Source organism: Siniperca chuatsi, linkage group LG12 (assembly GCF_020085105.1).
Source record: "Siniperca chuatsi isolate FFG_IHB_CAS linkage group LG12, ASM2008510v1, whole genome shotgun sequence".
Classification (NCBI taxonomy): Eukaryota; Metazoa; Chordata; class Actinopteri; order Centrarchiformes; family Sinipercidae; genus Siniperca; species Siniperca chuatsi.
Window position 1 is genome coordinate 17,691,286 of NC_058053.1, and position 26,725 is coordinate 17,718,010.

The 26,725-nt window shown below is 42.5% G+C and overlaps 1 protein-coding gene and 1 long non-coding RNA gene across 3 annotated transcripts; one reads left to right on the forward strand and one right to left on the reverse strand.

The window, feature by feature from the left end:
* Positions 1 to 2,788: 2,788 nt before the first annotated feature.
* Positions 2,789 to 17,634, reverse strand: irs2b (insulin receptor substrate 2b). 2 transcript variants are annotated; one of them, XM_044216547.1, is made up of 2 exons: positions 13,751 to 17,633; positions 2,789 to 5,340 (listed from the first exon to the last, which is right to left on the reverse strand). In XM_044216547.1, the coding sequence occupies exons 1-2, from the start codon at positions 17,124 to 17,126 to the stop codon at positions 5,336 to 5,338; spliced, it is 3,381 nt and encodes a 1,126-aa protein (XP_044072482.1). In that variant the 5' UTR covers positions 17,127 to 17,633; the 3' UTR covers positions 2,789 to 5,335. The 2 variants fall into 2 exon arrangements, with proteins under 2 accessions (XP_044072482.1, XP_044072481.1); XM_044216546.1 differs by lacking the exon at positions 2,789 to 5,340 and adding an exon at positions 7,044 to 7,321 and having other exon boundaries at positions 13,751 to 17,634.
* Positions 17,635 to 25,872: 8,238 nt separating this feature from the next.
* LOC122885591 lies at positions 25,873 to 26,298 on the forward strand. Its single transcript, XR_006380143.1, has 2 exons — positions 25,873 to 26,031; positions 26,138 to 26,298. It is a non-coding gene; the product is annotated as an uncharacterized LOC122885591 (long non-coding RNA).
* The last annotated feature ends 427 nt before the right edge of the window (positions 26,299 to 26,725 follow it).

Genomic DNA, 26,725 nt, shown 5'->3' on the forward strand with positions numbered 1-26,725 from the left:
CTTACTGCTTTCAACTTTCAATCAAACATGAAACGCTAATTAAACATGACTTTGCAGAACATCCACAACCCTGCCCGCACTACTCTATCCTTTTACTCTTTGTCTTTTCTCTCTCTTTCAAACATTCAGATAGGCCTTTCCTTTTTTCAATGCAAACTTTGTTGTCTCAGTTTGTTTGAATATTTCACTACAGTATGCATACATTGTGTTTGTTTGTGTGTAAAAGTGGATGGGAAGAAACAGTTTCTGCGTTCTCACATTTCACTGGAAAGAGGAAGTTAACTCTTGTTTACTGCACTTTTGCTGGCAGATTATGCAACACTGAAAAGATGACACAAGTGTGTTCCAGCACTCCATGTGTACAGTATGTGTGTGTGAGGGAGAGAGAGAGAGAGAGAGAGAGAGAGAGAAAGAAAGAGAGAGAGAGACAGATAAGCTGTTGATAGTCATGGTGGAAACTCATACACATGGGAAGTGCTATTTGAAAAGGTTAAAGAAGGATCTGTTACACACACGCACACAAGAGTAAAATGGGTTCACGTCAGGGTACGCACTCGCTCTCCCGTGAACCCAGTCATCCATTCTCTCCCATGCAGTATATATACAAATATGGTGAAAACAGTCCTGTGTGCAGAAGTATTTGCATTCCTGCTTGTTGGACATGTTGGAAATATCTGGGAAACTGAATATAGATGAATCCATGCAGAACCAGACCACATCTGCAGGCAGACTTCACCTGGTTTGACAAAATCCAAATATTCTGCTTGTGATCAGAGGAGAAACACATGTCATTTTGCATTAAGCACCTTTTGTAGGGTCGCCTGTGTGGATTTCAGCCAATCCCATCTCCAATAAACCAAGACCACCAACTTTGTCATCAAGAATGACTTTAAAAGGCAAGGTAAGTAAAACACTGAGAACTGTATCTTACCATCCACAGCAGTGTTCTTTGGGAAAAGGCCAATTTAAAAAAAACATCACCTATAGGCTACCCCCAGATCTTCGACACCTCTAACAGGCAACCAAGGCAAAAAGCCTCTATACATTGTGGTTTTAGGCTATCCAATCATCGGTTATCACACAGTATGTAGGGGTCTAAGGTGTCCCCTCATGGAGATTACAGCGGTAATGTATTTTATTTTCAGTAATCTGCTATAAGAAAGAATACACATAGGTTTATGTATGTTCACAGTAGTTTATTTGTTTGTGTTCAAGGTAACCTCTCCCTCTGTAATGCACGCAGCCTACCACGTGCACACTATTAAGCTGAAATTTTGTTGTTGTTGTTGGCCGAGGCTGGTCACACAAACCAACTGAAGACTGATTGTTGTGGGGGACATCACAACCATGGTTTAATGGCCACAGAGCGTACTAGCTTTTAAAACCACACACACAGCCACTAATGTAGTGGCAGCATCCCAGACAGCTTTCCGGAAGCATGCCATTTCCTGTGGAGCTACTGCAGGTCTCTGTCTGTAAGGCTGATGACTCCCTGGAGCAACTGGCTACTTTACGCTGCTCGTATTGACCTATCTACTGTTGCACAACCAACAACCCTGACAAACACACACACACACACTTCGTCACATGCACACATAAGCACTCACATACACATTCACACACCAGCTGACACGCAGAATGTAGACGATATTCACAGACAAGCTAGTTCATTGAGTTTGCATTATCTCGCTGTAATAGTGATTTGCATGGTTTTATCTTGACTGCATGTCAGTTTTCCATGTAGAGTCTATGCTCAGGTATTAACTTCTGTGTTTGACTTTTTCAACATACAGAGGCGCAAGTACTACAATTTTCCTCTCCTCTTGATCAGTCGTTTGACAGTGAGTAGTAAAATAATAGAGATAGACAGAGAGACTAAATGACCTGCAACTTACTTTCTATTTCTTCTTTACGATTTAAATGAGATAAATTAGAGTTTTTAATTAAACTGTAGGAGCAAGTCGAGGGAGAACAGGAGCATTGAAAAGAACAGTGACAGATGAGATGTGGTTTACCGAGAATATGTCCCTTTGCTCCCTAGGATTTTACTCTCTCATTAGCCTTCTAGCTTCTACATATGCTGCAGGGACAAATCTGCCTGATGGAAGAGATCTACGTTGAGGCTATTATTCATTCCGTCCGTCAGTCAACATGTATATTTCTCTACAACCCTATCCCTTCTTTCCAGCCGTTCTCGCCCGCCCCTTTTTGGCTCACTCCATCTTTACTGCTCACATACTTAAGATTTAACCCAGCACATGCACACAAATCTAAAAGCCAACCCCTCCTCCCATCCAAACACATACCACTAGCCATAGTAGACAATTAGACCTATTTCTCAGCATTAATTACCATTTTAATTAGCAAGGCTGTGAGGATGAATATCCTATCATGGTGTTATTTTTTCCCTCCCAGTTCCAGGGACTGTTTCAACATGTTGGTCTAATTGCTATTGCTGGGGGTGGGGACTGGGAGCCAAGCACAGAAAAACAATAACAATGCTAATGCTGGAGGCAATGCTAGGTTAGGCCTACACCCAATTCTTGATGCACTCTTTCTCAATAGTGAGCAGGGCTTTAAAAACAAGACTGACATGGGAAATGAAAGAGAATCAAGATATCCCTTTCCTTCCCACTTTTCTAGTGAGGGTTTTCTTAATGAAAGAGGCAGAAAACTGAATTGAAACATCTGCTCTGGCGAGTGCCTATTCAAATGAAAAATGAAAAGCTAGTGCTTGTTTGTGATGTGACGGGGAGGAGAGAGGGAGAAGAACGGAAACAGAGGCAAATGGCTTTCTTAAATAACATCATTTATTGCATGTGTCTATAAAGAATCAATACAATCTAAAGCAATGAACTAAGTTTAAATTATCATCTCTTAGTAGCATCACAATATGCAAGATATGAAATATTTACAATGAAAGACACAGCAAGATAAGCCAGGGCCCATATCGTAACCTTTAGATGCTGAATAAAAATGTGAAACATTATCCAAATGCAAAACACTGCTCAAAACATCAAGAGGCTCGATTAGCAAAAACACACAGAAAAAAGTTTTCATTTCAAATTTGGAGGAAAAAAAAAACGTACAAACAGCAAAAATCTGATTTTAAGGTTTAACAAACATTATTAACAGTATTTATACATTTGGTACGTCTTTGTAAACTAATTTTCAAAAGTGTAAATATTGCATATATGCCATTTGTATTGTACCTAAGTAACAAGAATTAATTATGTCAAGTATTAATGATTTCTCTTAAAATCGTTTTTCAGAATTACAGCATTAGAAAATGTCCTCATAGTGGCAACCATTTCACAAGACTATACCGTGACAGTAAAAAAAAAATCAAAGCCAAACCATACTGTTTAGCATATAACTTAATTAGTGCTTTTGTTGTATCAGAAAGTTCACTCAAACACATACTATGTACAGTACAAACAACATAAGTTATTTAACTTAACATCTCTCAGAACTTCTCAGCATTCGCTTAAATGTTATTCTCTGTCACATCGCACTATTTACACCATATAGGCAAAGGTTAAGTACCAGTGAATTCAGATAAATAAAGAGATACTTCCCCTGGTTTGTATCTTTTATTCAGCTTGTATCTGTGTTGTAGTTTCCATTCAATATCTCTGCATGTTTCATTGTTGTTGTTGCAGTTGTTGTGGTGTTTGTTGGGTTGCGTGTTCCCAAGCTCGGAACACAGCATGTACTACATTCAACGTCTCTTGTGTTACAATCTAGAAAGTTTTGTAAGTGCAAGAACATGCAATAGCTCCCGCGTGTCCCGGTTGGCTCTCTCTTAGCTCAAAGTGGCAGGGGAGGCCGTGGATTCAAGCTATCGAGCGGCTCACTGACAAGCCAGTCAGACTGCGTCATGCATTCGCCACATTGCTCAGTGCTGCCCGCACCTGCCAGCCAACCATGTGGTGTGACAGAGCTTCGCAATGAGGCATCAGGTGAGAAAATGTAAGATTCTGAGCTGTGCAGATACTCTATAAATAACTTCAAACATTCATGTTCCCGTCCCTTGTCGTGACAGGTGATAACTTGCTGCAGGATGTGTGCAGGACATCACAGGTGAACAGTGGGTGAGTAGGTAAAGTGTATAAAGGTGCTGAGACTTGGGCTCAGACAGGCCACAGATCTGGTGGTCAGGTCCAGTTGGACCTGGGTCATGCTGCAGTATTTGGATGTGTGACACCTGCATGCATGTGTGATGCAATGCAATGTCAAGTCTCTAAAGTCATCTGGGTATTACTTTAGTGTGTATTAATCCTCCATCTCAGGCATATTAATGAATATATTACTCTGCATCTTTAATACATAATCTTGGCATAAATGCAATATGGGGAGAGAAGGAACTTAATCTCAGAGAGGCTGTCTCTCATTCGGCTCCGATGAACATTCAGTCTATAAGATGATCGGTTAAATCTTTGATATACTGCGTGTTTAGAGGTTCAAACAAAAAAAGGTCCATCAGACTGGGGCTGATAGCGAGAGTAAGGCTTTGGACTGGTGATTTTTAAAAAACATTCACCTTTGAAAATAAATATTTTATATATATTTCTACTGTGTGAATTGTTGTTGTTTCCAACCTGGTTTTTGCTGAGGTAGGTTTTTAAGCAAATGTTAACTTTGATTTTTAAATATGTTCATAAATGCCACCTCTTTTTGCAGTACAATCTGTATACAAATTCACACACACACTTCATTAAATGCATACATAATTCATACATGATAAATAAATAAATATATGTAATCTGTATGCATGAAAGTTTTTTTGCGTGTATGTGTGTGCACACTATGCTCTCCAGGTTTGGTTCACAGGTTTTCAGGTGAGAGTATCTGACAACTATTGGCTGAAGTCAAAAGAAAACCAGTTGAAAGTATATGAATGGCAATAACAACAATAATAATCATTAACATAACAATATACTGCAGAATAGTTTTGCAGGCCTACGCACAGAGATAAATAGTTACCTATCTATAGTTAGAGTTAGAGTTAATAGTCTGTTTAAGTTCTTGTTATTTTTTTTAAGTAATCTAGTACAGCAGCAGCGATGGCGCCTGAATGTTTTGGTGCCTAGAAAAGCGGAGGGAAGATTTGGGTCAAGGGTCAAGTGTCCGTGTTGCCATGGTGATGGCCATCCCTGTGACCCCCAAAGGCAGCAAAGAGGTCAAAGGACATCGACTGCAGCGCATGGTCCAGCTGTCGCCGTGGCGACCTCATCACTTGGCTGCAGCGAAATCCTACGTTCACAAGAAAAGGAGGAGGAGGAGGAGGAGGAGGAGGAGGAGGAGGAGGAGGAGGGGGAGGACCCATCAGCCTTCATTCTGAAAGAAGAAAAAAAAACAAGAGTGACTTTCTTGTCATGTGATTTACAGACATGTAGTTGAATCTAACTGAATGAGATTTCATTGTCAATACTCCCTTCAGAAACTTAAGTGTGTGTACATACAGTATATGTGATTTATTACGTAGGACAGCGCAAAAGCGGAGAGGGGGAGGTCAAACGGATACCCCCACTCTGTTACCAAGTAAGGAGTATGTGCTCTTCAAGTGGCCTGCCTTTGTGTGTGCATGTGTGTGTGTGTGTATTCCTCAGCTACCAGACTCTGAAGTGGCAGGTGCTTTCACGGCAGGGGAAAAACAGAGTGGCATTTAGCACTGTGCAGCTGACACGGGGCAGTCTCCAATGACGGCAAAAAAAACCCAGCAACAACACTCCCACTCAAACACACACCCAGGTATTCTTGATTGCATACCTACTGAAGTCAAATAAACAATAAATGTTCACATTCATTCCCACACACCACAGCTGTGTATTTTCACACACTATAAACCCTGAGTCTTCAAGAGTGTCACTTTTCTCCCAGTGGAAAGCTGTGTTGACCCTTGCCCCGGTGTACTTGTTTGTGAGGTTTCATTTGCATGCAGAGCTATCAAATGGGAGCGGAAGTCTTGGCTGACACACATATACACACAAACACACACAGCCCCTCTCGGCGGCTGCATTTCTTTCCTCATTCGCTGTCTCCTCTCCCTCTTCCCCAGCCATGAACAAGAGCTGTTTTCACAAAGCTGGATGTGATCGTCATTCTCTAAAACAAACCTTTCATTCAGAGTCCTCACTGTTACCCCCTGCTCAACTACTCCCACCATAAACACACATACACACGTTTGTTCTCTCTCTTTGACCTATACATAGAAGCTGTAAATGGAAATCAGAGGCAAATGTCAAATCTAAAGCTTTATACACACTTGACACAACACTTACTGATGTCCAAAACATCAGAGATGGAAAGAAACACATTGAAGAGGCTGGTGCACTTCCACAGATGCTCAGGGAGATGCAAAAATATGAAACGACAGAGTTAATATAAAAAATAAAATCACTGATTTCCCTCCTAAGGCCACCTGTGCTGGCTGGGCTCTGTCTCTTCATTGCCATGGGGGTCAGAGACAGGAGAAAATAGAAACACTGGGGTGGGAAGTGGTGGAAAAACCACAGTAACAGAATCAACCTGACAGAGAGGAACGGGAATGCAGTGAGATCATGGGACCAACGGTCCATAACAATCTGTGTGTGTGTGAGTGTGTGTGTTTCTGGAGAGGCTGGGCCAGTCAGTGGCCTGTAGAGACAGACACTTGGGTGAGAATGACTGAGATCTGCCGGGAATGAGAGTTGAATCACTAACAGCTCCGATTAGCAACTAGGTGTAGCCACGCACATGAACACTCAAAAACATTATTATTATTGTATGAACACTGTAGCAATAGGACAGTGTGGCGTATAGGGACTCGCCACACACACTGCTATTCAAACACATGCTGATTGGAGAAAAGTGTGGGTGGGCAGAGAGATGGGGGGGTGGGGGTGGGGGGGGTGTTATTGAGAGAAGGGGACAGAGGTCCAGCGGGGGAATGAACCCAATGGCTCTTACCCCTCCTCTTTTTCAAGCACATACATACATCCTGAACCCCCAACCCCCCCCCCAACAACCCACGTCTGTGCCCCCTGTCCCAACCCACACACACACACACACACACACACACAAGCTCTGTTCATTATTTATTTAGTTCTCACAGGCTAAATTTAGCCGTGCTCCATTCAGGGCTAGGACACACACACACACACACACACACACACACACACACACACACACAGGCATGTATTAGCAGGCTCCTCTCTGGTGCTTCAGAAGCAGAGTAAACATGTCCCCATGTCTGTTGTTGCATCGCCTGCTTGAGTAGCTCTGTGTTGCCGCAGAGCTAAATGAATGAGCTTTTAGCTTAACTGCTCCAAGTGTATTTCTGCACAGAAAGAAAGGAAGACGGTTACCAACTGCTTTTTATAATAGGTACGCTAGAAAAAGAGCTTCTGCAAACAACAAGACTGATGTTAGGAGCAGGTTTCCTCCTACAGATAGGGAGAGATCAGCAGGCTCAGATCTGCACTGTTTACATTTCTGCCCTGCTGGCTCCTCCCTGATCTACAGCAGTGCTCCACCAAACAAACACTGACTGACTCTTCACCTCTGACCTCCCACACCTCGGTCCGACCAACAAAACAAAAACAACAACCGCTGTTACCACTGTTATCCTGCTGACTCATTATTACACAGTGTTGGGCAAGCTACTTGGAAAGTGTTGTGAGTTAAGCTACCAGTTACTCTACATTAAATGAAGCTTCACTACACTGAAGCTACTACATTTTTTTTTTTACATTGAACCAACATCATTCCAAGGCAATGCTATCTCAGTGATCAATAACCTGTGCTCTCTGCTCTCCCTGCTACAAAACCAACCAGGCTTAATTTTATTAATTTTCTGCCAATAGAAAGTGAAAGAATTGTAGCTAGCTAGTGATTAGCTGTTGACAAGTTGCTGGCATCACAATTCACTGCGATAGTTGTGAACTCAAGCTCACGTGTCTGTATTTCCCTGCAGCAGAGACGTCGTAGACATCAGCCCAAGGATTGGTGCATGATGTCACCTCTGTCGGCTACACATACACGTATGACGGCGGCATCACATACTGATCCTTAGCAGTTTTATTGCAGACCGCTAAGCGCTTGAGCTTCAGAAATGCTTGGGGAACTGTAACAGTAGCTTGTGTGGGGGCTACCGCACTACTTGATCAATAAAACAGCTAAGCTACTGAAAAGCTATTTGATTCTGAAAACAGCGACACTACCACCAAGCTACTGAGAAATGTAGTTAAACTAGTAACGCCGCTACTTGTAGCGCCAATACTGCCCAACACTATTACATATATTCCAGGTAACACATGTAGTTATTTTCTTCAATCTTATACAATTTTAAAATCTTTTTGCAACAATTGTGTGGCATTTCACTCCTGCTCAACCTGCTAAAGCATCAAGGGCTACAACTAATAATTATTTTCTTTTCTTTTTCTTTTTGATTAATCGATTAAGCATTTAGTCTATAAAATGTCAAAACATTGTGAAAGAAGCCAAGTGCAGTTTTCCAATGCCAAAGCTGACAAATTAAAATGCCTTGTTTACAGTATAAAACACAAATATTTTCAATTTACTATCGCATATGACAAAGAAAAGCAAATTCTCACAGCTGAGAGCCTGGAACTAAGTAATGTTTGGCTACTTTTGCTTAAAAATTGACTTAAACGATTCATTGTTTGTCAAAATAGTTGCAAATTAATTTTCTGTCGACTATTTGATTCATCGACTAACTGTTTCAGCTATAAAAGGATCATAAGTAACAGCTTGATGATTTTTGCAGGCTACCAAACATGGTCAGATTCCACAAGATACAACAATTATCACCACAAGCAAAATCCAGATTAAATCAAGAAGCCATTGCTACATAATTATATGATTAACTATATAATACACCTCTATTGAGAAGCATTAACACAGCATTGGGGTCCAGAGAGATTCAGAAGAGTTTATGATGAGCTGGACTGTTCAGGAATGAAAAACTTCTAATCGGCCAGAAGCCAGTAGACTGAGCTTACCTGGTGTGTGTATGTGTTGTGTACTTTATCTAAGTAAGAATTATATGGCATGTGTACTCATGTCACACACAGAAGCTCTATCTCTTCTTCTACCTCTAGACAAAACAAGCTACTCAGCGATGTCTAATCCTGAAGTTAATGTAATCCTTCTTACCTCCAAGCAAAATTGAGGATGTAGTAGGTGGACTTTGTTTTTATCTAGTGCTGGAACATCCTGTCCTATTTTACTCAAAGAGTTATGTATCAGACGGCCAGGAGCACTGTGTATGTGCGTCTGAAAGGGAGGGGTGCACAGGACAGGTGAGGACAAAGACTGTATGTTCCTCAAAAAACTGTATGTAATCAAATAATCAAGTGGAGGCATTGTCTGGTAGTTAAATGTTCTAGGCTTAAAATAGACTGAGTATATTAGTTAACTAGAAAAGTGCACTTTCTACAGCATATGATGTTACGTGCACAAACTCACAGCATTCATGAGTTATGCTGAATAAATATAAATATCAAACCTGAAAGACAAATATGTGAATTCACCTCCCTCTGGCATTAAAAAGGTTATTGTTTAGCAGACGGCTCTTGATTCTCAGATGTCAAACTTTCCCATCAGCTCATGAACACACCAACAACAAAAGACACTTTTAGAGCTGCATCTATTATTAATATATATTATATATTATTATATTATTTTCATTTTCGATTAATCTGATGAATATTTTCTCGATTAATCGACTAATTGTTTTGTATACAAACTAGTGAAAAATACCTGTTATAATTTACCAGAACCCAAAAGGCTGACCAAAACAACACAATGATATAAACCAACAACAAGCAACATATCCTCACATTTGTGGAGCTGGAACAAGAGAAAGTTTGGCATTTTTGCTTGAAAAATTACTGAAATGATAAATCCATTATCAAAATTGCTGCTGATCAATTTTCTGTTGATCGACTAATCCAACTACTTGCTGCAGCTTTACATTTCGAATGAATCCTTCAAACCAGTTGGCCATTAGTTGTCTGTTATTGTTGTTTGCAGTGTGAGATAAACCCAGCAGCAAGAGGAGTAAGAGCCTTGTTAGAGGCACTGATCAGATATGATTAGCTAATTGCTTAATGCAGCGTTAGACAATCCTCTATGGCCTCTCGTGTGAAAAGCCAATCAGAGACAGTCCACTGAGGTCAGATAACAACAGAAAAACACAAGGCTCAAACGCACCGGTGTGGAGAAGGTGTGTGTGTGTGTGGGGATCACATGATTTCTGAAAAACAGAAACCAATGATGCCTGGAGAGATGAAGAGGAGAAACGATGGAAGGGTTTTAGGTTGGTATATGGCTTCTTGAAACTGCCTCGCCACACCCCCCACCTTCTCCCTGTTGTTGTTGTGGCAGATGGTGGCCAGTCATTAGCGTATTGTCACTCTCCTCTGACAGGCCAGATAACCAGTGAGCACTGCTTGGCGGGGCAGGTGCAAAACCCCTGACAACCCCACCACCACCACCACCACCACCACCACCACCACCACCATCTGCTGATGGCTGTGTATATGTACTCACACAGGAGAGGAAGACACACAGACAAAGTGGAAATGGGGGGGGGGCATGTTTGGTGGGGGCAGGCTGGCACCACAAATGAAAGGCAATGAGAGTGTGAGTCAGTTTTCTCCTCTGTCTGCACCCATACAAGACTGCTTTTCAGCCAGAGAGAGAAACATTAGATAAACAAGGACAGACGTGGGAAAAGAAGATGACAGGAGGCTGATAAAGAAGCGTTTATGGAGAAAAGAGAAGTGGCAGGAGAGGTGTACTCTAAAAGGAGAGGTAAGCGCCAAACAATGAGAGTAACAAGTTGTAAAAATAGTACACACACCTCCCTGTTTTGTTTCCGCCACAGATATGGTGGCGGTGTGGATTTCTGGCAATAGACTCTCCCAGAGCTAAGAGTCTCTAACACACAGTGCTAGTTCAAAGGTCAAGATACTGACAATGTCTGCAGGGCCAGAAGGCGTGCACTGAAAGCTAAACAGCCCCCTCCTCAGCTCCATCACCTACCCTCTCTCTGCACATCATGTCAGGGCCAAAACTCAAACAACAACAGTGTAACCTATCAACTAACGGACTCAACCATTCCTCACTGAGCCACGTGAAACCTCTATATACTGAGAGCCAGGATATTTGCATGTTTGTTGAGCTGAGGAGCAATGTCTGCCTGCCGCTCCATCTACCCCTTACACTGCAATAACTTCAGATTCCAATTGCGGACAGGTGATCTGATTTCCTGATCTAGCAGTTTCAAATTGATGTACTGCAGGGAATGCAAACTATGTTTCACTCAGTGATAACAAGAGAATGTGATAGAGCCTGTCATCTTGTAGTAAACAGCCTTGCCCTCTTTTTCTCCTTCACACACACACAAGCAACAGAAGAGTTTTTGTATTTTGATGAGAGTATTGATGACTTACCAAACTGGTCACATCCCTGATCAGAGCTGAGTCATTCACTATTATGTACAAGGATATTTGTTTGTGAGGAAAGGCTTATATAACCAAGATACAGTAGCAAAGGCAAACTCTTGACACTGATCTCTATCTCTTTCTGCGTTTCTTCTCTTCCTTTTCTGGTTATTCCTCCCCCTCATTCTCTCTCCCTCCCTTCAGCCAAGAGCTCAACTGTCTATTTTGTTGGACATGAAAAACAAAACAAGTCATCCATCCTTCACCATTGTTCCTCCACCTCCCTCTTTCCTCCACCCCTGCTATCACAGACTTGGACAAACGTCTCCACTAAAGTACAAAATTCAATATTTGGGCCCTGTCCTCTGAAATACAAAAGCACCAGGACACAATGAAGTGATGTAACAGTGGGAGGTTCACAATAGGTGTGAGATTGCACATGACTGGTAAAAGTCATGTGTACGTACAAAACATTAGCGAGTGCCCGCTCCTGTGTAAAACTGTTTCATTGCTGTATTTGTGAAGTTGCTCACAGTAAAAAAAAAAAAAAAAAAGAGTCAATCCCACCAGGTTGGAAAAACAAGTGAGCATTCACCTCTCCCAGCAACCTTTGCACACTGCCTGCATTCCAGTCCTGAAACCCAGTACCTGACAAGTGATAAACAACTGACTCACTTGTTTTTCTGGGGAACCCGATGACTTGCACCAAGCCCCACACTGACTGCGCTCACAGCATGAGAGCCAGCGGAGACAGAGACAAAGAGAGACAACTTGGTTGTGAAACCACAAACAGCAATTAAACTCTTGTATTTCACCATCAGGAACACTGACTCAAGCTGATCCCGACACTGTGTATTTTCTTTTCAAACAACAGCAACTTTCAACATGCTCCTGCTAGGTCATCCATCCCTGTAAATAACCCCTGCCATTTAGAGATGCGTGAAAAGCCATTGATGCAACGGTGAACAAAATGAGGTGAAAGGTAATATTTTAATGACACTTGTTCCTTCCCACAAAGATACGCAGTTATAAGGATTTGATAACTTATTCACACACACACACACACACACACACCAGCCGTATAAAAGCTACTTTACACAGTGTTATAAAATGAACTATAAACATGTTTGAGTTTGTTTGGGGGGTTTTTTGCCTGTTCTAGCTACTTCCACATGAGCATCATGTGTAGTGCTGCATGAATCACTGGACCAGACTAGTTTTTACTGACGTGCTATAAAACTGCGTCACTGAGGGGGGACCAGAGCAGACCATTCACACAAACACACAACAGCAGCATCAAGCCAGTCAGAATAAAATATACCAAGTCCGGCCATAGTTTTCAAAATAAAACGGTTGCAAAATATAATCAGTTTAAGTCAAGTGAATCCTGAATTGAACTACAGTTGTTGTATTTAAGGAGACCTACAGATAAGGAGTGCAAGAGGAGAATATGGATATATCTGTGTTGCTTTGCACTGTTTTACTCAACTTTTTATTTTTAAGCTTTTATTCGGAAAGAAACGCTCGTTTTCCGGTGCTGTTCTATATGCAATTTGAAGGAGCTCAGAGACCTAGCAAACAGCCTTCCTCAGCATCGAACAGCCTTGAGATTTGTCGATGTGTCATGGGTGTAACGAGTAGGTGACTAATCCTATCTAAACATCACAGCCTACACCCAACAGCCACGTTCAATAACAGCTTCACTTCCCCCGGCTCCTGTAGCCTGCGCTTACAGACCCAAAACTGCTATTTTAACACATAACATGTATCGGTATGTAACCATTGTTCAAGTAAAACGGACGCAACTAATAAACGCTGTTTGCATAACACTGTAGATTGTTATTTGCGACATTGTGGAGATGGTCAGTCATGTTAATGGTCAGTGGCTTTACCTCTAATTTGAAATAAACTAAACTACAATTAAATAGTGTGATATTTAGCTAGGCTAATATGAAACAAGATTATAACACAGCTGTCCAGAAAGAAAGAAAAACTGCTTTTAACTAGCAGTCAGCGAGTTAAATCCACAGTCAGTGTTATACACAGGCTCTACTGCAGACACACCAAAAGGCTGTTTGTTTTCAGCATGTTCTCTTAAAGATATTCATTATTCTCAACTTTGGAATGAAAATGAGAAGTGCTGCTTAGCAACGAGTAGTCTATCTCTGCAGAGTATACAGTAGCCCTGAGGCGGATCTCTATCCTGCTCAAGCCCTGACGCCACTCACTTCATGAATGAAACCCTACTGAATGAATGAGTGTGTGTGTGTGTGTGTGACATGTATGAAAACACTCACCTTTCACAGCAGCAGCAGTCTCCTTGAATCCCATGCTGGCGTAGGGGCTAGTGTTGAAACCATTCATGCCCCCCTTGCAGCCACAGGCTGTCTTGAACCGCAGGAGTCCATCACAGTCCCCTAACCTGCATCCTCCAAGGTTTCCCTCCATCAAGTTTAAGGCAATGTAGTTAAGTCCATTTTGATAACCAGCTGACATCTCCCTGCACATGGGGCTGTTGCTGCCATAGTCCTCCTCAGGTCCATCAGAGCTGCAAACAGTGTGGGATACATTCTCCACAGAGGCAGAGCTGTGCCGTTTGGTGTCATGGGCAAAGGATGGGCACACGGGTGTGACAGTGGTGGTGGAGGAGAAGGTCTCAGAACTGTGCCGCCGGCGCCCCTGAGGGTCAGCCCGGATCACTTTAGCCCCCCTGTGTGGATCCATTAGGGTGACAGATAACGAAGGACCCCCCAGGAGAAAAGAGTCCAATGGCACAGGGGGCACCCCATCCACTAAGCTGCTCTCGAGGCTGAGTCTCTGGACACAGGCAGTGGGGCTGGTGGGGAGGGGAGCAGCATCAGTGGTGCAGAGAGCAGGTAGAGGGGCAGGAGGACTGAAAGTCATCTCAGTGTAGTCATCCTTGACTGGAGCAGGCTGACACGCCAGGCTCACCTGCTGTTGGAGAGGATATTCCTCTACCATCCCCCTCACATCTGCCTGTCCCTCTAGGCTTTTTTTCTCTTCTTTCTCCTCACCTCCCTGCATGTTCTGCTCAGTGTTCACCAGACTAGGGCAAGTCAAAACTTCAGGTGTGTGGTTTAGGCACCCTGCAGGGGGGGAACCCCCAGCTTGGTGTGAGCCAAGGTGACCCATGGAGCTGACTTCAACATTAGCATAGTCTGAGAGTGGCAGGGATCTCCTCTCTGCACACATTAAACTCGCAGAGGACTCAGAGCTCACTGATACTGTGGTTGCCAGCAGGTCGCGGGTAGCACTACTAAAGTCTATGTTGATGTACTCTCCGGGGCTGCGTGGCTCTGAGGGAAGGGGGTGTTCGCTCATACATGGTAGTGTTCTGAGGGATTCTAGAGCCAGGCGGGTGGGACGACACACCCTACCCCGGTGTACCAGACCTCCATCTACCCGAGCCACTCTGAGAGGAGATGGTGCAGAGGAAGGGGTGCCTGGTGTCCCCGGAGAGCTGCTGGTCACAGAGTCTCCTGGAGAGACAGGACAATAGTTGGACTCCTCTTCTATCCGCTGTCTCTGTAAACTCATCACCACATACTGGTCTGTGTCTGTGGACCCATTGCGCTGCAACTGGACTTGAAGTGAGCGTGGTAGAGAGCTGTGAAAATAAGCCTGTCTGTAATGTTGCTGGGGTTGGGGATCTCCTCCTGAAGGACTGAGGATGTAATCTGGGGGTGTGAGACACACCAGAGGGTCAACAGGAGACATGTTCAGGTACTCTCCATTGGTGAGCTTTCCATCAGTGCTCTCCACTGACATCTTGGTTCCGCACCACATCCGCATGTAGCCACTGTCCTCCAGAGAAACACTCCCGGGGGAGTCTGTGCATGGGGCCAGTCCCGCTGAAGAGGAGTGTGAACGGGGATTGATGATCTGCTTTGGAGCAGAAACACACATGGGGCTCATGGGCATGTAGAGGTCATCCTTGGACCCTGGTGCCTGAGGTGCTACACCTGGCATCATGGGCATATAGCCACTGTCACCTTGGAGACTGCTAGTGCCAATCTGAACATCCCTGTAATCCTCAGGATAGATCCCTTTAGGGGAGGCAGTGTGACACCTGCGAGAAGACTGGCTTGCACTGGTGTAAGTGGCTCTCATAAGAGTATACTCATCCAGGGAAGCTGAAGATACTTGGGGGGGACCCCTCTGCTGGCGGGGGGTAGTGAGGGAGTATGTACGTTTTCGATAAGCCTTGTCCAACTCCGATAACCGGCGATAACCATTTTGATTCTTCCGCTCCATCAGCATGTAGCCATCAAGCTCACTGCTGTCTCGAGAGGGGGGAGTGTCAGCTTTGAGAGACTCTGGAGTGTTGCTACGGAGGGTGAGTGGTAGCCTCAGATCCCGTGTGTCTGCAGGGCTAGAGCCATACTCCTCACACGATATAAAACCAGCATCACTGAGGGAGCCTGAGAAGGAGGCACTGCAGCTGGAGGGGCGAGGGGCACTGCTGTCTGGGCAGGAGGACAGATTTCCTAGGCTAGGGGTGGCCATGGGCGGGGAATGAGACAGAGGCATAGACATGGACTTACTGTGCTGGAGGGAAGAAGATTCAAATGTCCGACAAGGGCGCGTTGTAATGGTGTGAGATCTGCTCAGGAGGGTCCTGTGGACCCCTGGGCTAAGGGGGCTGCCAGTCACTGACATGGGACGTGTCATGGTGCCATCGCCCTCGCTGGCCGTGCGTATTCGACAGGAGGAAAATTTGCTCACAGGAGAGGTCGCAGCCATGCTATCAGTGCGTGACCGCCGGGGAAGCCCGGTCTGGCTGGGGGGGAGATTGTTCAGGTGCCTCCGTGTGGGAACAGATATGGGGTTTGTACCAGATGACTGGCTTTTACTGCGCGGACGGAATTCCGACAGCTCCTTCATGGCCTTCATCGCCTCCAAGATAGTTTCGTGGATATTTTGCGCCACCACAGAGTCATCCGCCTGCATCCATAACTCCCCGGGACCCGTGGCTGCAGATCGACCAACCTCAATGAAGAAAAAGCTGTCAGAGTGGCCGCACCTCCGGATATTCATCAGCTGTAAAATGACGGAGGCAACCTCTGAGTTCAGCTTGACAAAGCTGATAGTCCGGCCGGAGAGACAGAGTCTGTACACTCCGGTCAAATTTCTGCTTTGCCCCAGGCCTTTGGATTTCAGATTTACTTGCCATATCTCCTTGTAGGCGGCGATTACCGGCGTTATTACACCGTAGCTCGCCTCGTCAAAGCCAACCAGCGAGGACGCAGAGTTGGACGCTGAGCCGTCGTATACTTTCCCCTCTGCCATTAAATCCATCAGCACCCGGTACCAGCTCTCCTGTTCCTGCTCGTTTTCTGCCGCCACGGCAAAATACTCGTCCTTGGTATAAAGAGCGATAAGATATTTGTATTTTGCGTCCGCTCTCTTGTTGATATTGAGACAGCAGTCCAGAGGAATAACTCTCTTCGCGGCCGATTTGTTTTTCCATTTCTTCTCGCTCTCGTAGTACTCCAGCCGGGCAGGGAAACCTTCGCTTGGGTCTTTTAGAACGAAAAAGCGCTTGTGTCCGTGTTTCTGCTTCTTCAGATATCCGCATTTCTTGATAGTGTTGTTCACGTTCGTATTACCGGGCAATAACGGCTGATCTCCCGTGTTTGGCGGACTCGCCATTCTCGTGTCCTTCGCTATCAGACACAATGCTTCCTTCCCTCGAGTTGCTAAAGAAACGACGTGCTTTATTTTAATCCTCTATTTCCAGAGCCGGTTGTGCGTGCGTTCGTCTTCTCCCAAAGCTGAGCAATAAATAACACATGTCTGCTAGTGTCCGGACTGATGAGGGGAAACAACATGTGACGATCTACACATCCAGCTCTGGTTTAAAAAAAATAAAAAGAGGGGAAAGGAGAAGAAAAAAATACACACACCGACAGTGGGCGGTGCGCACTCAGCTCATTGGGCTTATTGGTGGAAACGGGATGAATGCTGGAGTGAGGTGGACCCGTTCAAAGGAGAGAGAGAAGGAAAAAGCCCTCCTACTATCACTCTGCCCTCTTCCGACTCATTTGAGCGTAGTTAGTGAGGACTGGAGCTTTATTTATCTCTAGTCCTGTGATCCAACACTTGACTACTGAGAAGATTTTTTATCAATCTAAATATACCAAACTAGATGTGCCTGACCTATAAAGCCTACATTTGCGTCATTTAAGGAGTTTGGGTGGATTATAAAACATATTAGAATAAATAGCAACCTGAATATATGGTTAGGCTATAAGCAATGCGTAATAGAGCAAAGCATAATGAATCATTTGTAAAGGCTTATTTTATTATTTATGTTATTGTTTTATTCCCACTGATGTTTTTCACAAACCCTTGACCATGTTTAAACGTGTCTGTAGGGGGAGTCCTTCCAGTCCGGTCCTCCTCTCCAACTGGTAAACAAGCATCACCTGGTCGAGACTGCAGCTCTGTCACAGGAATTTAATATTCCCTCTGCGTCGCCCAGCCAGAATACATTTACGGCTTAAACGGGATATTCCAGCCCCTCTTCCTCTTTCAGAATAGCAGATATAGTGCAGTGTGCTTTATTGCGTAACGCGGTCGCTTACTGCTTTATTCATGTTTGCCTGGAGCCCCCAGGATAGCTGCTCAGTTTAAATCCGTTTCCGACTGCTTTATCTGTATACTTGTCTTCCCATTCAGAAACAGTGTATGACGGCGCGACAGATATAATTCAGGATGACATCATATGCCCAATAGCCTATATTTAAGGTTACAGTACGTTAACGTTTAATCTACAAAAAATAGACCCCCCCCACCCCTTTCAGCGAAACAGAGGAATGGCCCATATAAGGTTATAGTTTAAAAAATAAATAAATAAATCAGTGATCATGATGACGCAAAAAAAATTCTCCTGATCTCGATGCGTCAGTGTCTGGTACTGTGCGTAATGATGAACACCACCACCACCACCATGGAGTGGTGGTGCTGAGACTATGTAACTGACAGCCAATAGCCTGTCTTTACTTCCTGAGGGAATGAGATTCACCTCTTCCTGTCCAACAGAGGGATGGTGCTGTTTCACTGATGAAAATAGGCTGTACAGTTATGTGTGCAGGTCAAATGTAGACACAGCAAACAGACAGCCTTGCAAATCTAACTTAGTCCTGAACTGTAATTAAGTGGGGTTTAATCTACATTCCCAGTGCCACTCAAAGTAGCCTACATTAGCTGTCAATAATCAGTCACTTTTTTACAGTCACATGTCCCATGATGATAACATGTTGAAGACAACCCCCCACCTTATATCCCCATTTTCCTTCAGATTCCACAGTGCTGGCTCAGCACCAAACCACCCTGTCCTCAGCAGCAAGGTCAATTACCATGTCCCGTGCAGGTCAATTATGCCACCAGAAGCAATGATTTGACTATTGCACAATGGAAAAAGAATCAAATCAGGCAACAACCTCTTGTGAGCCGTCCCTCAAATAACCTTTAGCTTTCAGATTTGGTCCACAGGCAGTGATGCAGTTGTTTTCTTTTCATTGAGTGACTGTACCTCAGCCTTGCCTAAAGTGCTATGAAGGCATATAGATATAAATAGATCTAGAGCTGGCTGCCTAAACCTCCAAGGCTCAGATATCTCCCTGTAGGATAAGGAGGGTTCCCTGTCTGTTGATATTAGGTTTCTACATGACAGATATGGGCTTGGATCCGATGTTTCACACTCTGATACCAAACAACTACAGCAGAATTACTATACTGTGAATATGCTGCTTTATGTAATATTTATCTGTAGTTGCCTAAAACTCTGATAAATTATGAATAGACTGTCCCTGTAAGAAGCATTGGAAGTCCACGACAGCTCGCCTTGTATAATATCGTGACCTGACACTGGCATAGCATAAACAATAACTGAGTGGGGGTAGTGTGAAGTGAAAGCAGGTGCAGAAGGAGTGACTCTTTCTTTTTGCATAACCCATGAAGAATAAGAAATGCAAATCAGCTGTCTATAAAATACCAATAAGGTGGACAATTGTACCATAAACTGTGTTGCTCCCAAACCCAATCTGTTTGTGTCTGTGATACGTCCTTGCCTTTTTCTTAGGAAACTACATGAATATTTAATACCCTCCAATTGTGCATTAATTCACAAGTTAATTAAACAGCCAGACAAACCTGATTTACAAGGCTCTAAATGGGCCCTCTCATCTCCTCATCTCCTCGTCTCCTGGTATGAACCCATTAGGTCTTTGTAGGTTTATTTATTTAGGTTAAGAATAGGGGTGTGGCTTTAAGGGTGCACCCTCTTAAAATAGATCGGTCCTCCTTACTCTCTAGATTTATTTACTTTTCAGGTGCAAACCATATTAATTCTAGAATTTAAATGTGAGCAAACAATCAAATAGGGTTAAATAAACAAAATATTATAGATTGTCTAAGTTCACTCAGTAGCCTGTAGCTTTGAAGACCTAATCTTCTTTAGGCTCTTTAGGCTGGCCTTCAAATATAAACAGCCTCGCTTGCCCCATTTGCTAAGTCACAAGCACATAATGTCTCGGTCACCTACTGCACTGTCATTGTGTGCAACGATTAGTTTCATAAGCTTTCATAAAGCAGATTAGAATAGCCGATCTGATGAGATAAGATTAAGGACAAGCAGGAGGAGAGTAAAGATTAGGCTCAGTCATACTCCATTCACTGCCACACAAGACCCCATCAAATGAACAGCACAAACATTGTATTGTTGGCATCCAAACATCACACACACACTCTTCACCCAACCTTTGCCTCATCTCATTAGTAGAAGGCCAAATAGATTATAACTGAAGCCTGGGGTTTCTGATTCGTATTGTAGCAGTGTTGTTTTTATGTTTTGGATCTGAATATCATCCTGTTGTTATTTATTGTCCTGAGCAGGGGATATTTTTGTGGGGGGTTTTCAGGACTGTTGTGTCAGAGACTGAATTTAATAGATTAATCTTTTATTCAGCTAACCCTGATGTTCTGTTAGGGGTCCCAGAGACCCCCAGGCCCTCTTTAATAGCTCAAACAACATTCTTAACATTGTTTTATAAGCTTGATAATTCATTACCTTTACTAATTTTATGAGAATTGCTAAAAAACATAATTTTTAACTGATGACATGTTTCAGAAGTCTACTACAGAGAACCTAACTGTAAAACATGGTTAAATACAATGGATTTTTGTAAGTTGAATATATATAATCTGTGTTGATCGTAGTTTTAATACAGCTGTACCACTCCCAACATCCCAAATAGCCCTTTTTTTTCTTCTGTTATTGGAGTTTTATAGCAGTTTTATAGCAAGAGGTCAGTTAGATCTTTCTGGAATCTGACCCCAAACATAAGTAATGTCATTATAGAATAACATACTGTACATTTCTTTGTCTGTGAATGACTTTTTGGCAAACAAAATTAATTTATTTTTTATACATAACCAATATAACATATAAAACATGAAGTATTTCCTTATTTGGAGTAATATCAATGCTTTATTCTCATTTTTATATTTTGTTACCTTCATCATATGCAAATTGAGTTTGTGGCAAAGGAAAAGGTCAATGCTTTTCTACATCTGGAGTTTTAATGGGGTCAGAAGACAAGAAAAAAATGTGCAAAAAAAGGATAGATTTTGCAATTATTATTAATATTTTAGCACACAGCAGTAGTCTATGTGACACCAAACAATGAGGACGTAAAGCTAATGTCAGCAAAACGCAAGGGTTAAAACTGCACAATGTGGAAAACATGGCTGGATATGTATAACAATCTGTTCGGGTTTTCTTTATTATTAAATTAATACATTTATAGGTGGAAGCATTACAGGTCAAGATTTAAGCGTGTCCTGTTTTATTTCTTTGAACATTTAAACATCGTTCCCTACTAAACCTGTAATTTCTTAATCCCAATATTGTAACCAGGTAATGATAATGGAGGCTGTTTTCTGTGCTCTTGCGCACATACAATATAGATTTCTCCATTCAATCTCATGTTGTCACCCATAATTGACTCGATTCTCTAATCAATACAGCAAACGTGAAATTGAAATTTCTCTTCTAGTTAATTTTTGTGCTGATTGATCACAGGCGGGCTGACCTGGAGGAAGGACAGCATGCGCCAATGGAGATCCTTGTGTTATTGGACATGACTGCACACGCCTGTATTGAGCCACAGCACAAGTGATTACAGTTTTGATTACTTCAGTTAACCAACTCAGTGGAATGGACATAATCTATTTTTGATTGATCTGCAAATTGGACACAGGGTATGCACAGTTGTGTAGAATGGTACTAGAAAGACAATTATAGTGGTTGTTATGTTGCATTCAGTGCCCAAACTACATTGTGTAAGAATGGTTGTGCATGTTTGACGAAGAACTGTGGCGCTGCAGAGATGTTTTTTACCCATGCCATTTTGTTAAGATCTTTCTGCACTATGAAAAATTCACTCCTTACTGTTATCCCTACCTTATCTCCTCATAATGCCACCACCTCTAATTATTTGTTGTACAGACTCAAAATGACTTGGGTTTTTCTCATTTCACAGGTCACTGAGACAGTTATTTATTTGATATGCTCATTAGAAGAGACAGGAGACATATAAGGCAGATGCAGCCTTAGCATGCTTATTTGACCAGAAGAGAAACCAATTACAAACATACATACATAGACAACGTATTTCTTCATGAGCACGTCTTACCCCAACAAATGACTCTCCTGGCCACACAGAGAGATGTAACAGCAGCCTGCCATCTGAAATCTTAACTCTCTGTAGCTTTGATTAAACAGACATGAATGCATATGATATTCAGGCTCCATAATACCATCATCAGTCATTCGTCATAGTTATCGTTATCTGCAGTCACGTGATTTGATATAAATGACAATGATACATGAGACCCCTCTCTGCCTCGGTCAGAACGGGGGGAATCTTTTGACTTTGACAGAAAGAGTGCATGATAAATGAATCTCAAGTGTGTCTATGCTCAAGCAGAATGACTTTATAGTTAACATTTTAAAAACAACAGTTTACATTTGGACATCTGAGGCTATCACAGGACTCAAGCAAGCTCCTAATGACTGATAATATATGGCAGTTTACTGATTATAGGGGAAATTGTTGCAATGTTTGGATCATGGCAGTGATAGTTGTATTTTTGTCCACTGCAGCATAGCGTGTCATGAATCAGTGAATCAGTGTGTAGATGTTGTTCCTTAGAGTTAATCACACAGTCCACACTTAGAACAGCGCATCTACAGTATTTGAAGTGGAACTGATCTAAGTAGGAGTGTGTAGGAAGTTACCCATTCCTGCTTGTGTGTGTGTGTGTGTAGTTTAAGCGTACATTGATTTTTGCTGTGACTTAGCCTCAACTGACCCGCTGATCTAATATTCATTCCCTCCTCCAAACCACACACATTCTCTCTTGTTCTGGCTCTCACACAAACACGTGCACACACACATACACAAACACACACAGAGAGAGAGAGAGAGAGAGAGAGAGAGAGAGAGAGACACAAGCAAATGCAGTAGTATTCATCACTGTTTTGTGCTTTTGAGCGTCTGGCACTGATAAGTAAACCAAATTAAGCCAGTGGAGGGTAAATTAGGTAAATAATGTAGATACTAGTCCCTTTGAAGAACCACATTTTCTCAAGTAATATTTCTGGCTTCTCCCTGTTTCTCCTCTACATTCCAGCGTTTCTTAATAAATACCTCAGCTGAGTAGAAATACCCACCACAGATTAACAAACAATGTAACTCATAGTAGAGGGAAAAATAAAGAGCACTGGAATGTAACCTTTATTTAATAGGGTAAGACTGAGATTTAAGAGTTTCAAGGGAGACCTGCGTACAAAAACATTTGTAACTTAAGATTGGGTAGGTAATGTATTTCAGAAACATTTTTGTTATATTTGTTGGAATTTTTTTTACATCCCGAAAGGCTCAGCAATCAATAAATGAAATGCTCTGGGAGAAAAAATGAAAAACATCCGGTATCTGTGGCTGTTGCAGGCCTGTAATAAGCCCAGTCAATCATTTCATTTGGCCCGAATGCCTGTCTACCTACCTGCGCACACTCTGCCTGTGCACTCTGTGCATGAAAATGTGTCCTCGGGAGTGGCTTTGGAGGGAGACCTGACGGGAGGGGGTGGGATTTTTTCAGTTGGATACTTTCAAAATCTAGCTGTCTCTTACTAGTTTCTCCAACGTTACCTACCCTAGCTTTAAGAAAATGTAATTTAAAAATGTATAATCTAGCAAGATACTGAAGAACAATAATATACATTAAAACACAGTAAAAAAAAACCCCAGCAAGGTATAAAAAAAACAAAAAGCACAATGAATTACTTATGAGACATAAAGTAATTAAAAAACAGGTTAAACAATAAGACAAAAACAGGTACATTCTACAATATTGAGAAAACTACAAAGGCATTCACAATTTGCACTAAAATGCATCTTGGGTGTTCAGATCAGATTACAGGAGGACAGATACAGCTGTGATTGTACCTAAAAGTAGACAGTAACATGTTTGAATAAGGGCCTGGGGTGGGACCAGCCCCCCTATAAATTTGGTTGAGCACAATATGTCTTTTTTTTCTCTTTAGCAGCAATATTCCCAGTTTCCCACAGATAAAATCAAGTGGGAGCAGGGAAGCAAAATCCAATTACCAATGGTCACTTGAGACACATTTGATGTGCATTTCCCTTCCAGAAGTGAACTATAATCCACCTTAACTGGCTGTAGAAACAATCTGAATGAATATATTGGTACAGGACACTAGATCTGAAGGATTTATAGAGGAAACTATGATTCAGGTCTCACTGTTAGGGAACACATTAGAGGGTATATTACACGTCTTCCTACTACTTCTTAACCATATGCCAGTTTCCATAAATCAGGCAGACATGGACAGACACAAAAACATCAAAAAACTAGAAGGACATTAGGAGAGTGCAGACCTCCGCTAAGGCCAATAGTCGAGTCTTCTATAATATGCAAATCTGCAAGCGCAAATATGACTGGATATATTTCCAAACTATTAGAATTCCAGTATGTCAAAATATGGTTGTGCCTAGCCGAAGCCTCATCATCTCAGCTGTGCATTTATTATATACTTCTAAATGTGAAATATTTCACATGCGCTTGTGAAACCAGAAAACACTTATCATGTACATATGTACAAATATCAAATGCTTAGACTGAAATAACATCATGAACATGGCAGCTTGTTATCAAAAACAGTTGTTATGAAAAACGTAACAATTCGCTATTAGCTTATCAAGAGCGATGTGGTTGTAACAACAACAACTGCGGACAAAGCAGGTAGAAATATCGCTCTTCTATTTTTTATTCAAGTTGACGACAACTCGAGTAAAACGTTACCTTCACTTCACCTGGTTCGCTGACCCCACCGCGGCTTCTCTGCTCTGCTGTCTGCTGTTTGCGTATGTGTAGGAGCTGAGCCCCACCCTCCGTCAATCCCACAGAGGTGAATGCAGAGAAGCTCACACAACCATAAAATATTTTTTTAAGGTTGAAGACAGAGGAGCTAGCGCAACCATAAAAAATGTTTATGGATCCACACGATTCACGTGGGTCACATTTTCAGGAAAAATCCGGATCTCCAGATTAATCCAGAAAAATCACATCCCTGATTGCTTATTTCCTACATACCTGCTGCATTTGTTTCTACAGTGATGTCTGAGGTGGCTGTTATGTTTTTTTGTAGCCTATGTTTAGTCATGGCACACCATTCACTTTAATTGCGACAGGTTTGCACATGCGCGACCAATTCAGTTAATTTTGCCGTGGATCCGCTCCAGGACAGCCTGTTTTAAAAAGGACACACTGGAAACCTGGTAAGATAAACACAACACTGGTTAAGGATGATCTCAGCTTTTGGGATCACATGTTAAAGGTCGGGGTTTTTAACCTCACTACCAGATGCTTTAGAATGACTGTTGGATGGCTTAGCACAGCCTCACCTGTTTTCGCAACTACGTCTCATCAAAGGTTGGATGTTTAATGAGAAAGATTAATAAAGATGGCACAAACAGACAAAGAAGACAGGAAATAGAGAATGACATAAAGGTTTGTCATTTATTAGGTTTATTGTTCCTCCTAGTAGTCCTCACCTTTCCAAACTGAAATTTAGCCATGGTAATGACAACAAACATTACACATTTTGGTAGCACTTTATAATATGGCCCACAGTGTACAGCGTAATTCTGCCCAATATACCGTGTAATTATTTGTACTTATGGTGTACCAGTACAGTACATACCAATACATACATACAAGGGAACTGTGGTAGTCTGCCACCATTGCCTCTTTAGCCCTGTGTTCTCTGTTGTTTTCCCCTTCCTGGTGTTTCCTGTGTGTCCCCTACTTGTCTGTAGGTGTGTGTGTATGTGTGTATGTCACCGGCTCCATGAATCCTCACCTGCTGCTGATCACCGGCACACCTGTCCTCTATCTACTCATCAGTCTCCACAGCTTATATGCCAGACTCTTCCACTACACCGACGCCAGATCGTCCCCGTACACTGTACGACCACTATGTCAAGGCTCTGCTAAGAAATACGCAGCTAAGTACTTTGCAAGTATATTTTGTTTCCTCGTGTTTTTGATCCTGTCTTCTGCTCTGCCCAAAGGATTATCCTGTGCTGGTGATCAGCTCCTGTTGTTCTCTGGATTCCTGTCTGCCTGTCTGCCTGCCTCTTCAGCCATCTCCACCTTGCTTGTTCTCCACTGCTACACCCCGGTCCAATATCCATGCTTGTTATAATAAAGTCTGAATCAAGTGACTAAGCTACCTTGTGGTTCTGCATTTTTGTGGGTTCGAAGATCCTACATACGACAGGAACAAGATGTGTTAGACGTTGATGTTGTAAGACGTTAGGGAATAACAATCTGGGAACTTATATAAATAATTATACTAGGTATTTTCTAACTAACAGGTACCTATTCTAATACCATGGGGTACAGTATGACCTATTGAACAACTATCTGGCATTTGGATTGTCAAGGCACCTGTTCTCACTGTGCCTGTGTGGGTTCCTCCCAAACGCCAGATTGTTGGTCAGTGGGTCATACTGTACTTTAAGTTGCAAGTATTAGGGGCAATGCAACTATCTCTCTAAACAAGCAATATGTATATACTGTATGTGTGTGTCTGTTTTAATTCCTATAATGGTGCTACTGTATCAATTTGTGAGATGATGGTGTTACAGTGCAGTAAA